The sequence below is a fragment of the Neofelis nebulosa genome, chromosome 9, assembly GCF_028018385.1.
Source record: "Neofelis nebulosa isolate mNeoNeb1 chromosome 9, mNeoNeb1.pri, whole genome shotgun sequence".
In the NCBI taxonomy this organism is placed as follows: domain Eukaryota; kingdom Metazoa; phylum Chordata; class Mammalia; order Carnivora; family Felidae; genus Neofelis; species Neofelis nebulosa.
The window spans coordinates 138,298,985-138,311,516 of NC_080790.1; the positions used below are offsets into that span (position 1 = coordinate 138,298,985).

General features: G+C 44.4%; 1 protein-coding gene and 1 pseudogene across 1 annotated transcript in view; both read left to right on the plus strand.

Moving 5' to 3' along the window:
- The window catches only part of CDH26 (cadherin 26), a 42,304-nt gene that overhangs the window by 13,859 nt on the left and 15,913 nt on the right, over positions 1-12,532 (plus strand). The window contains 5 exon segments of the mRNA XM_058686128.1: positions 2,333-2,480; positions 4,247-4,413; positions 4,849-4,977; positions 7,368-7,553; positions 8,786-9,054. Of these exon segments, the coding sequence (XP_058542111.1) occupies positions 2,333-2,480; positions 4,247-4,413; positions 4,849-4,977; positions 7,368-7,553; positions 8,786-9,054 (899 nt within the window).
- LOC131486426 (U6 spliceosomal RNA) lies at positions 289-402 on the plus strand (annotated as a pseudogene).

Consider the following 12,532-nt stretch of genomic DNA (forward strand, 5'->3'; position numbering starts at 1 on the left):
CACAGCAGACGGTCTTCCGCCTTGAGAGGTCCTCCGGTCAATGTCCCCCGTCCCACTCCTTTTCCTGGGACTCTGAACTTCTCTCTCACCGCTGATTCTTTCCCCACAATTGATCAGCTTTCAACAGATCAAATCACTGTTTATCCTAGAGCAACAGAGATGCAGCAGCAAGTCTCATTAGACTTACTTTAAAATATATATATATATATATGATAGGTATACGTTATATATATTTTTATATCTATCTGTATATGTATCTATACCTATATCTATATCTATCTATATATGGTGCTCACTTTCGCAGCACACAGGCTAAAATTGGAACGACCCGGAGAAGGTTAGCGTGGCCCCTGTGTGAGGACAGAGGATGGCACACATATCTGTGAAGTGTTCCATATTTAGAAACATACAAATACATAATATATATGGTTGCCCACTTTTTATTTTATACGTAGGGGCTTCTTAAAATTAGTAGACCTTTTTTTTTTTAGAGCGGTTTCAGGTTTACAGAAAAGTAGAGTGGGAAGTACAGAGCGCCTGTCTGCCCTTCATGCCCTCCCCACCCCACCCAGCTTCCTCTCTTATTAACATCGTGCGTGGGTGCTGAGTTTATGACAGGGGATGAGCCAATATGATACGTTATTATCAACGAAGCCTCTAGTCACATTAGGCCTCACTTTCGGTGTTGCACCTCCTATGGGTTTGGACAAATGTGTAGTGACACGTATCCACCGCTACAGTATCGTACGGAGTGTTTTCACTGCCCTAAAATTCCTCAGTGCTCCCCATATCCATCCATCCCTCCTTCCTGAGCCCTCGGCAACCTCTGATCCTTTTGCGATCTCCATACCCTGCCTTTTCCAGAACGTCGTATAGTTGGGATTACACAGTGGAGAGCCTGTTCAGATTGGCTCCTCTCACTTAGCAACGGCCACTGAAGATTCCTCCATACTCCATGCTTTTTTAGTGCTGAGTAATATTCCATTGTCTGCATGGACCACAGTCTGTTTACCCAATCACCTAGTGAAGGCCATCTTGGTTGCTTCGATGTTTGAGGACTATGATTAAGCTGCTATAGACATCTGTGTGCAGGTTTTGGGGTGGTCATAAATTTTCAACTCTTTTGCATAAATGCCAAGGAACATGATTGCTGGTTTGCACAGTAAGAGGATGTTTAGTTTTGTAAGAAACCACCAAAGGAATGAAGAATTCTTTGCCACCTGTACGTCTTCTCTGGAGAAAACGGGTCTGTTCAAAACTTTGCCTGTTTTTAACCTTTGAAATTCGATTTTAGCAAGGTCCCAGGAAATAAAGTTAATATATAAAAATCAATTATATTTCTGTATCCTGGTGATGAATAGTTGGAAATCAATATTTTAAAAACCATATCATTTATAATATCACCAAAACAGACGAAGTGCTTAGGTATTCGTCTAAAATCTGTGCACTATATGTTTCCTCAAAACTATAAAACACTGATGAAGGAAATCAAGGGAGGTCTAACTGAACGAAAAGACAGACTGAGTTTATGGATTGAAAGATGGAGTATTAAGGGGATAATTCTTTCCAAATGTATCTGTAAACTCTGCACAAGACTGATCAAAAGACTAGCAGAACTTTTCATACGTATCAACAAGCTGTGTGCCAAAATTTACATGGGGAGGCAAACCGGCTTTTGGTTTTCTTGGCTCTGTTTTGCTATTTTGAACTTTATTGATATATCTTTATCATTTCCTTCTTTCTGTTTGAGTTTAATTTCCCAGGTTCTTAAGAAACCGAAGGGAGAGAAGCCTAAAGTATCAATCTGAGATCTTTTGAAAGCAAAGACTTCCCACTGCCTGTTTGGGGTGATGCACCCTCCTTATTCAAGCACAGAAGTAACAGCAGTAGCCTTTTGAGAACCCACCGCAGGTCAACAGCGGTGCCAATTACTTTCAACGTTCCTTTTCCCCAAAACTTTTAAGTGTCTGCTCTCCGTGACATTCAGCAATACTGGTTAGCGTATGTATTTTTCATGACCGTGCTGACACGGCCGAGGCTTCTATGCAATCTGGCCACATCTACGCGGGTAGAGAGACTGAGATTAGAACCAAATTGTAACTCATGGTGTACTTTTCCAGTCAGTGCATGGGTCTGTCCCACAATCTTTGTGCCAGCCCTGTGTTCGGTCCCTGGGGTCACATGGCGAAGGACAGCAACGTGATCCCTACCCTCAGAAACTTCCCGGCAGGTTCAGGAGCGGGGGCAAAACATACGAGTACGCGAACAGTGATTTGAGCAGCAGCATCCAGAAAATGATCCTGCAAGGTTAATACAGTTCTCTGCTTCCTAGGTTTACTTTGATGTTCTGGATCGCCTATCAGGACGAGTCATGGACAGTTCCCTGATTTTCAACATTAGGATCAGTGATGTGAACGATCACGCACCCCAGTTCCCTCAGAAGGAATTTAACATCAGCGTGAAGGAGAACCACGCTGCAGGTGTGTGCAGTGGGGCGTCCTCTCTGCTCTGCTCCATAAAGGTTTTTCCCGCTTTGATTCTGAGGGGGTGCTTGATCCTCAGGGAGACGGTTTACTGTTCACATCCTGAAGGTTGCCCTGGGTTCCAGCGAAATGCTTGGAGGTTTGTAAGCCTCATTTTGAATTGGCAATAAAATGATATGGAAATCGTGTCTGTCGGAAAAGCCGATAGGTAAAGACCAGTCTAAAATAAGCCAGGGGCGCCTGGGTGGCTCAGTCGGTTAAGCGGCCGACTTCGGCTCAGGTCACGATCTCACGGTCCATGATTTCGAGCCCCGCGTCGGGCTCTGTGCCGACAGCTCAGAGCCTGGAGCCTGCTTTGGATTCTGTGTCTCCCTCTCTCTCTGACCCTCCCCTGCTCATGCTCTCTCTCTCTGTCTCAAAAATGAATAAACGTTAAAAATATTAAAAATAAAATAAAATAAGCCAAATGCAACGAGGGAGAATGCCGAGCTGAACGGCGGGCTCCCGGATAGTCTCTGTATTTTCTCGCCTGTAAAATGGCACTGAGATGCCATCCAAAGTTTCTGAGCTACAGATTCTGTGAGTCTTTAACTCCAAACCACTCATACTAGAGTGTGCATCTATTTTAATAACAGAAAAGCATGATTTACTGCACAAAATAGTCTTTAGAGAACTCAGAAAATTCCAAGAAATTAAGACTGAAATAGAAAGCATATTTACTACTTCTAGAGATAAGTATCATTAATGTTTTCGTTTATATTCTTTTCAGTATTTTTCTTTGCATTTTACATATGTGTGCATGTTAACACACTGTATGTTATATTTACCTATGTGTATATATTCCTGGATTTTTTACATATAAGCACAAATGCAAATATGTATATATACATACATTTTTCATCTTTATCATAGTGCAAAATGTAAATGGGTGTATATTAAATATTTACAAATGTACGGGTGTATTTTTTTTACATGGGTAGATTTATGAATTTTCTCTTCTAAAAGTGCAATTCTGCTGTTTGTAAACTAACTGTTCTCCTACAGCATATCCTATTGTGTAATACTTTATTTCATGGATGTGTTTTTACAGTAACTAACCTCCTATTGTTAGACATGTATGTTTTGTCCCCACTTCATGTTATTTTCACAAAATATGCTTCCGTGAATGTTTTTGAGCTAAATCTGCATCCCATTCAAGCGTCGTTTACTTGGCATAAATGCAGAGAACGACGGCACACAACATTTAAGTATTCTGCTCCGGTCACCTCCCAGCACGTCCCAGGGGGCCTGGCTGCTGTCCGTCTTGGATTACTAAGTGCTTGCTTGTGTCGATAGGCTTCCTGTCCACGTGTCCCTTCCTTTTGTCTGCTTCCTGTTGGCGTGCCTGTCGTTTTTCTCCTTGATTTTAACCTTCTTATTCTATATGAAGAATGTTTATGTCTGCCTTATATATGTTTTCCTGGCTTATCATTTCTTTTTAAGTTTTGTCTGCGGTTTTTTTTGTTTTTGCCACACATTTAAAAATCTGTCTGATCTATCAACTCAGGCCTTCCTGTCTCCTGCGCTAGCAATCGTGATGAGAAAGTTCTTATGACTATTTAAATATTCCTCTTTATTTTTTATAGTATGTCTGTAGTTTGATTTTATAAATATTTAATCCATTCTGGTGTATGCCTCCATGCCATTTAGCAAAAGGATCGTCATTCTACTGGGTCGATAGGCTGCCTTTGGTCAATAGTAACCGTTAAAACAATTCTTTCCAGGTCAACCTATTTTCCGGATGTTAACAGTTGATTTGGATCAAGAAAATACTCCAAATTCTGAAGTCCTTTATTTCCTTATTTCTCAAACGCCAATACTGAAAGAAAGTGGCTTCCATATCGACCGTATCAGTGGAGAAATACAACTCTCAGGATGCTTAGATTATGAGGTTATGTGGATTTTATTATTTTAAAAAAATGAAATGCGTTCTCTATCTCTGAGCCCCAGACTTAGGATTTATGTTTGCAGCAGAAAACCCTCTGTGGCTAGGCTTGCTATTGAGATCGTTAGAATGGATTATTTTTTTTTCTAATTTTTTTTTTTTTCATTTATTTATTCTTGAGAGACAGAGAGAGACAGAGCGTGAGCAGGGGAAGGGCAAAGAGAGAGGGAGACACAGAATTGGAAGCAGGCTCCAGGCTCCAAGCGGTCAGCACAGAGCTCGACGTGGGGCTTGAACTCACGAACCGTGAGATCATGACCTGAGCCGAAGTCGGATGCTTCACCGACTGAGCCACCCAAACGCCCCTATGGTGGATTTTTTTTTTAATACTTCCCTTTGCTTCATTTGAAGGGCTTGACTGTTCATTTCCTCCCCACACAGACGGCTCCTCGGTTTACACTGCTAGTTAGTGCGAGGGATTTTGGAGAACCACCACTGTCATCCACGGCCACTGTTCACATCAACGTGGAAGAAGGCAACAACCACATGCCCACGTTTACCCAGGAGAACGTAAGGCACCCAGGCTTGCCCCGAATGCCCAGTCCGTACAGAAACAGCCTCAAGTGCTAGGCTCAGTGTTGCTGAGGGGACTGACCATACCCCCAAAGATACATGTCATTCTCCAAAATAACTTAAACCAGAAAGAACACGCCAGCCATGCTGATACAGAATCCCTCAATAATAGACTGGGGAGCTTACTTTTATTTTTTATTTTTTGTTTTTTTTTACTATTTTGGGCTAGATCCTGTGCTCCGAACTTTTACATGCATGCTTTCATTTTCAATTGCTGGGACTAGCACGCGATTCCCATTTGACAGATGAGGACACTGAGGCACAGAGAAGATAGAGAATCCGTGCTCACTGTCCACGATATTTCTCAATTCCACACTGTTGACGTGGGATGGCAAATTCGTTGTTGTAGGGTCAGGGGAGGCCTCCCAGTGCACTGCCCAATGCTTAGTAGCATCTCCGACCGCTACCCACTAGATGCCAATGGACCTCCCAATTGTGACACCCATACATGTCTGCAGACATTGCCCAATATTCCCCGGGCGGGGGGGCAAGTTCGTGAGAATCTAGACCTGAACGTTTAACCAACATCCAGAGCTCTAGAATAGGGAAGATGAGCAGGTGGGTTCTGGCTTTGTCTTTCTCAGCTCATCTGATTTATAGACTGACATGGGATTTCACATGCTACACATCCCCACGCTTGAAGAAAGCGCTGGAACCCACTGTTCCAGACCATTTGGAAATGCCACGCCATTTGAGATCTGCAAGATTGCTAAAAACACTCAGGATCTGTCCCCTATTTTGTATTTTGTGCTCTTCTATATGAATTTTTCTGAGAAAAATATCCACTTTACTTCTTTCTCCTGACCCCTCTCAGTGAGAACTTTCTGGAAGACGTAGAGAGATCCCCAACCCAGCACCCCTCCCTCCCACCCCCCAACCCAACACACCCACCCACACCCACACACACACACACACACACACACACACACTCTCTTAATCATCAGCTCCCTGGGGATGGAGTTTTGCCAATCCCGTTCACAGCACCTAAGATAGAATCTGGCACATCATAACCTTTGTTGAATAAATAAATGCTACAAACAATTATTTGAGAAAGTATTATTAAAAAAAATTTTTTTTTTTTAATTGTCTAGATAAGAGGAGCCCGGCCTGCTCAGTCAGTAGAACGTAAGACTCTTGATCTTGGGGTTGTACGTTCAAGCCCCATGTTGGGTGTAGAGATTACTTAAAAATAAAATCTTTGAAAAGAAATAGAATAGACCAAAGCTGAAATGTTTTCAGATGAAAATACCTCAGCAAACAGTATAGAATAACTGAAAAAAAATACTATGTTTCAACCTTATTTCAAAATCTTTCTCTGGTTTAGTAAAAAGCTCTGCTCTGAAGTAAGGGTGGGGAAAATACACCCAGTTTCGATATACTTGTTAAAGAGAAATTATCTTGTCACCTGAGTATTGAATAACAAGTTTGAGATCTACATATGTTAGAAAAATGATTGCCTTAATCTAAGTAACCGTAAGAGTTCCATCTTAGGAGAAGAGCTAGGATTTTTTTTTTAGCAGCACAAACTAGGATGTGTATTACTATTTTAAATATTCTTAGAAAAATAGTGCATTGAGTTGGATTTAAGAGTACTTTCAAAGTCATTCAGCTGTCAGGGCGCCTGGGTGGTTTAGTCGGTTGGGCGTCCGACTTTGGCTCAGATCATGATCTCACCGTTGGTGGGTTCGAGCCCTGCGTCGGGCTCTGTGCTGACTTGGAGCCTGGAGCCCGCTTCGGATTCTGTGTCTCCCTCTCTCTGTGCCCCTCCCCACCAGCACTCTGTCTCTCTCTCTCTCTCTCTCAAAAATAAATAAATTAATTAATTAAAAAAAAAAAAGCCAGGGGCGCCTGGGTGGCGCAGTCGGTTAAGCGTCCGACTTCAGCCAGGTCACGATCTCGCGGTCCGTGAGTTCGAGCCCCGCGTCAGGCTCTGGGCTGATGGCTCGGAGCCTGGAGCCTGTTTCCCATTCTGTGTCTCCCTCTCTCTCTGCCCCTCCCCGTTCATGCTCTGTCTCTCTCTGTCCCAAAAATAAATAAAAAAATGTTGAAAAAAAAATTAAAAAAAAAAAAAAAAGCCATTCAGTTGTAGACACAAGTCACGGGGGAAAGGGACAGAGGAAGGACCTGGGTGTGCTGGGTCAGGCAGAGTTTCAAATCACTTGAGGTTAAGTTCAATAGCAAGAGAAATAAACCCATGTTAGATCAAACTCAACGCACTATTTTCCTAAGAATCTTTAATATCCATGTTGTTGTTGTGGATTTCTTTCCTTGCTTTCTTTTTCTTGCTTTTGTCTCCGTGACACGGAAATGACGATGGCCGCTCCCAGTATAAGATTCAGATTTCTGAAGGCCGCGCCAGCTGGGGCGTGTTGCGTCTCGTGGTCCAAGATGCTGACTTACCATTTACCTCAGCTTGGAGGGTAAAGTTTAACATATCGCAAGGCGACGAAGAAGGACGTTTTGACATTCTGACTGACCCCGAGACCAATGAAGGGATTTTAAATGTTATCAAGGTAAAGCCATCAGGGGATGTGCACCTACCAGTGGCCGCGGGAGTCCCGATAGCGAGATGCCTGTCGTGTGCCGAGCACATGAGGTGTGGCATGTTGTGTGTCCCCGTGGCGCCCGGTGATGAGGGCAGGCTGTGTCATGACCCCCTGCTGCCGTGGGCCCTCGGCCCTTTGGACTTCGTGGCTCCTCTCACCAAAATATTATCAATACTACAAGTTAGTTTTTTGAGATGGTGTTAAGTACGTCAACATTTAATTTTCTTATTGTTTGAGACAAAATTTAATAGATCTATATGGGCCCTAAAACGTTTTTTTTTTTCTGATATGCTAAAAATATTTAAAACATTTTCTCTAATCCTGGGAGTCTGTTTTTTTTTTTTCTTCTGAGTTGAAAAGACATTAGAACATTTGCACGGACCCCTGAAAGTATCGTGGGCCCCTGGCACTTTGCTGCTGTGCCTAATGAGGAGCTGGCCCTGCAGGAAAGTATATTATCTTCTCATTTGACTGATGAGGAAACCAAAGCCCAGAGAGGTGGGGTTGTTTTCACAAAGTCTCACAGCTGGAGTAGGGGTTACGACTGAGACAGTCTGACTTTATTGCTTTTAGTCTTACTCTCACCCAGAGCCTAGAGTGACCAGTGCCTCTGGGTCCGGGCAGGTGAGTCAGCCTGGGGGTCAGGTTTACAGACAGCCCTGTGTCGGTAGGTCTGGGGTGGGGCCTGAGCTTCTGTCTATCGGAGGCACAAGCTCCCGGGTGATGCCCCTGGGACCCTCCCACACTGTGAATAGCAAGGCTCTGGGGGACTCTATCTCAGATGCCTGGGATTGAATATTTCAAATACTCCTGGCCTTTCAATCCTTTTAAGGCAGTGAGTGCCCTGAGTAACAGCGATCATTAGTATCTGTATTTCCTTAAGCTCCCCCCCCCCCTTTTTATAGCAGAGTCGCCACATTAATGTTTCATTAGGTTATGGTTTTGTTGCATTTTTCATTCCCCTCTGATGGATGGTGGCTCTTTTCAACCAGGAGAGGGGGAGGAAAAAAAAAAAAAAGAACTCCATAAATGACTTGAAAATGAGCTGGCAACGGTCTTTTGATCACTACCAGAGGCACTGTGAATAATAAATGAAGCGCAAAAGCCACGCGCTTGGGGTGTGACAGTGGGCACGGGGCTTTCTCTGGCCAGAGAAGCAGCAGCAGGTGCTAACGGGATCCTCTCTCTGGGACTTGCAGCCCTTGGATTATGAAACTCACCCCGTGTGGCGCCTTGTCATCACGGTGGAGAACGAGGAGACCCTCTTCTCCTGTGAGGGGGGCCGGCTTCGGGAGCCCAGGAAGGCAGCGGCGAGCGCCACTGTGAGTGTGCAGGTGACCGACGTCAACGACCCCCCGGCCTTTCACCCCAGGAGCTTTGTCGTCAGTGAAGTCGATGGCGCCGGGCCTGGAATTCAATTGGGAATATTTAACGCTACAGATCCGGACAGAGCTGCCGGCCGGATAAGGTGAGAAGAGGGGGCCGGGAAGAGTGGTTGTTTAAACAGAATTAGTCACACCGAGGGCGCTGCCGTTGGGCAGCTGGTGAGGTGGACTCAAGACACCAGGAGGCCCGCTGGCCCGGGTTCAATGCCACCTTCCTTCCATAGCTTTCTCTGCGCCCCCCTCCCCAGGTGGGGTTCACCTGCTCATTTTCCTTTGCACTTAGCATACATCGCTTTTATATGGGTTTTCTTGTATTAAAATAATTTGTTGGGCATTTCGATCTCCCTTTTTACTAAAGGTTGTAAACTGGCAACAGAAGGGGTTGTTTTTTTAAATTGTGGTAAAATATATCTAACACAAAGTTTACCATTTTGACCATTTTTTTGTTCGGTTATTATTTATTTATTGAGAGAGAGAGAGAGGTGGGGAGGGGCAGAGAGAGAGGGAGAGAGAATTCCAAGCAGCGCGGAGCCCCATGCAGGGTTCAATCCCATAAATTGTGAGATCATGACTTGAGCTGAAACCAAGAGTCAGAACCTTAACCAACTGAGCCACCCAGGAGGCCTCTTTTTTTCTTTTTAAAGTTTATGTATTTATTTTTGAGAGAGAGAGCGAGAGAGAGAGAGAGAGAGAGAGATTCCTAAGCAGGCTCCACACTGTCAGCATAAGTATGACTTGGGGCTCAAACTCATGAACTGTGAGCTCATGACCTGAGCCAAAATCAGGGGAGTTAGATGCTTAACCAACTGAGCCACCTAGGTGTCCCCATTTTAACCATTTTTAAGTTCAGTGACATTAAATACATTCACACTGTTGTGCAACTGTCCCCACTGTCCATCCCCAGAACGTGTTGATCTTATAAAACTGAGACTCTGTCCCCATGAAACAAGAACCTCCCTCCCCCCGTCTCCGCCCCTCTCTCAGACACTGGCGACCAGCACGCTACTTCCCATCTCTACGGGTTTGACTGTTCTAGGAACGTCACGGAAGTGGAATCATGCAGTGTTTGTCTTCTGGCAGCTTATGTCGTTGACCATACTGTCCTCCAGGTGCGTCCACACGGTAGCATGTTGCAGACCTTCCTTCCTTTTCAAGGCCGAGTAATATTCCCTTGTCTGCACAGACTACACTGTGCTCATCCATTCATCTGTGGGTGTGCACTCGAGTTGCTCAGTGTTTTGCTTTTACAAATAAAGTTGCCGGAATCCCTAGGAAGATGGTGGAATCAGAAGTGGCAGGAATCTGCTAGAAGGCGCTAGAAGAATCTGTCTCGTGTACCTGTTTTGGAACTCTGGATTCTGCTGAAGGGCTGCAACTCCCAGGGAAAGGCTTGGGTGGTCAGCCGAGGTTAATTTTGGTCAATTATAGCTCTTAGCACGTGTTCCTGGAACAGCCAAGTGTACAAGTTGCAGGAGCCAGAGTGGGCACAAAAACCTCTGGCCTCCAGATGTCAGGGATCCGTGCTTTGCTCACTGATTGCTGCTTTCAGTCCCAGAGGTACAGACAAAGAGGCAGGTGGCCATTGTTTCTGGTCCCCCACCCTCATTGCTACAAATCCCTTCCCCCCTTCAGGGGATTTGAAGGTCCAATGCCTTTATTTCCCCCTCTTCATTTTTTGCCTTTTCCTGTTTCAGAAGCCAGACATTAAAGGCCAGGATAGTCAACATGAAGCACAGATAGGAGGAAAGTTAGAAAGGGACCACGCACACCCAAGGAAAGGCTCAGGGAAAAGGCGTGAGAGGGCCTGAGGTTGAGAGGCTGGGCCTCAGCACAGAGACAGCCTGTGACAGCCGGACAAACAAACGAAAATAAAATAAAATAAAAACAATAAGGAAAATCAGAAAACCCTGGGAAGGGGCAGAATTTGATTTCCAGAATCATCACATTATTAGATGCAAATGTCCAGTGCTCGAGGAAAAAAAAAAAATCACAAGGCACATAAACAAACAGGAAACTAAGGCCCATTCAAAGGGAAGAAAATAGATCAACAGAAACTGTTCCCGAAAAATACCTGATGGCAGATGGGTTGGCCAAAGACTTCAAAACCGCTATCTTAAAAACGCTCCAAGAGATAAGGAAGCTGTGGAGGAAGTCCGAAGACATGTAACAAGGACACAGAAAACATAACAGGAAACGAGAAAGGTGACGAGGGACTTACTGTAAGAATTACTTTACACATTTACAGATTCTACTCTTTAATCAGAAGACAGAGATCGACAGCATGTATAAAAACATATGGTCCAGGGGCGCCTGGGTGGCTCAGTCAGTTGAATCAAGAGTCGGACTCTTGATTTTGGCTCAGGTCATGCTCCCAGGGTTGTGGGATCAAGCCCCAAGTTGGGCTCTGTGCTGACAGCATGGAGACTGCTTGGGATGCTCTCTCTCACTCTCTCTCTGCCCCTCCCCCACTTGCACATGCTATCATGCTCATGCACTCTCTCTCTCTCTCTCAAAATAAATAAATCACTTAAAAAAAAAACATGTGGTCCCACTAGATGCCGTCTATAGGAAACTCACATGAAGATCCAAATACACAAACAGGTCACCTGATACCATACACAAAAATTAACTCAAAGTGGATCAGGACCTAAATGTAAGACCAAAATCAATAAACGCTCTTAGAGGAAGCATAGGAGAAAAGCTTCATGACCTTGATTTGGGAATGATTTTTTGGATGTGACACCAAAAACACAGATAACAAAGGAAAAAAAGAGTCAGATTGGACTTCATGAAAATCAGAACATCCTGTGCATTAAAAGACACTATTCATGGGGGCGCCTGGGTGGCGCAGTCGGTTAAGCGTCCGACTTCAGCCAGGTCACGATCTCGCGGTCCGTGAGTTCGAGCCCCGCGTCAGGCTCTGGGCTGACGGCTCGGAGCCTGGAGCCTGTTTCCGATTCTGTGTCTCCCTCTCTCTCTGGCCCTCCCCCGTTCATGCTATGTCTCTCTCTGTCCCAAAAAAAATAAATAAAAAACGTTGAAAAAAAAATTAAAAAAAAAAAAAGACACTATTCATGGAGTAAAAAACTGACCACAGGATGGGAGAAAGTCCTTGCAAGTCCTATATCTGATAAGGGATTAATATCCAGAATATACAGAGAACTCCTATAACTCAGCAACAGAAAACCAAGAACAAGCAAGTCCCAAAGTGGACAGGACCTGAATAGACAGTTCTCCAAAAAAGATCTACAAGTGGCCAGTCAGCACGTGAAGAGATACGCAACATCGCCAATCATGCGAGAAATGCGATTCAAAACCACAATGAGACCCCACCCCACGCCCATTAGGATGACTTCTATCAAAAAGCCAGAAAACAAGTGCTGGCAAAGATGTGGAGAAATTGGAACCTTTGTGCACAGTTGGTGACAATAGAAGTCGGTGCAGCCACTGCACAAAACGGGATGGTGGTTCTTCAAAAAATTCAAAGTAGACACCGTGTGACCCATAATTCCACTTCTGGCTATATGCTCCCAGAATTCAAAGCAGGACCTTGAAAAGATA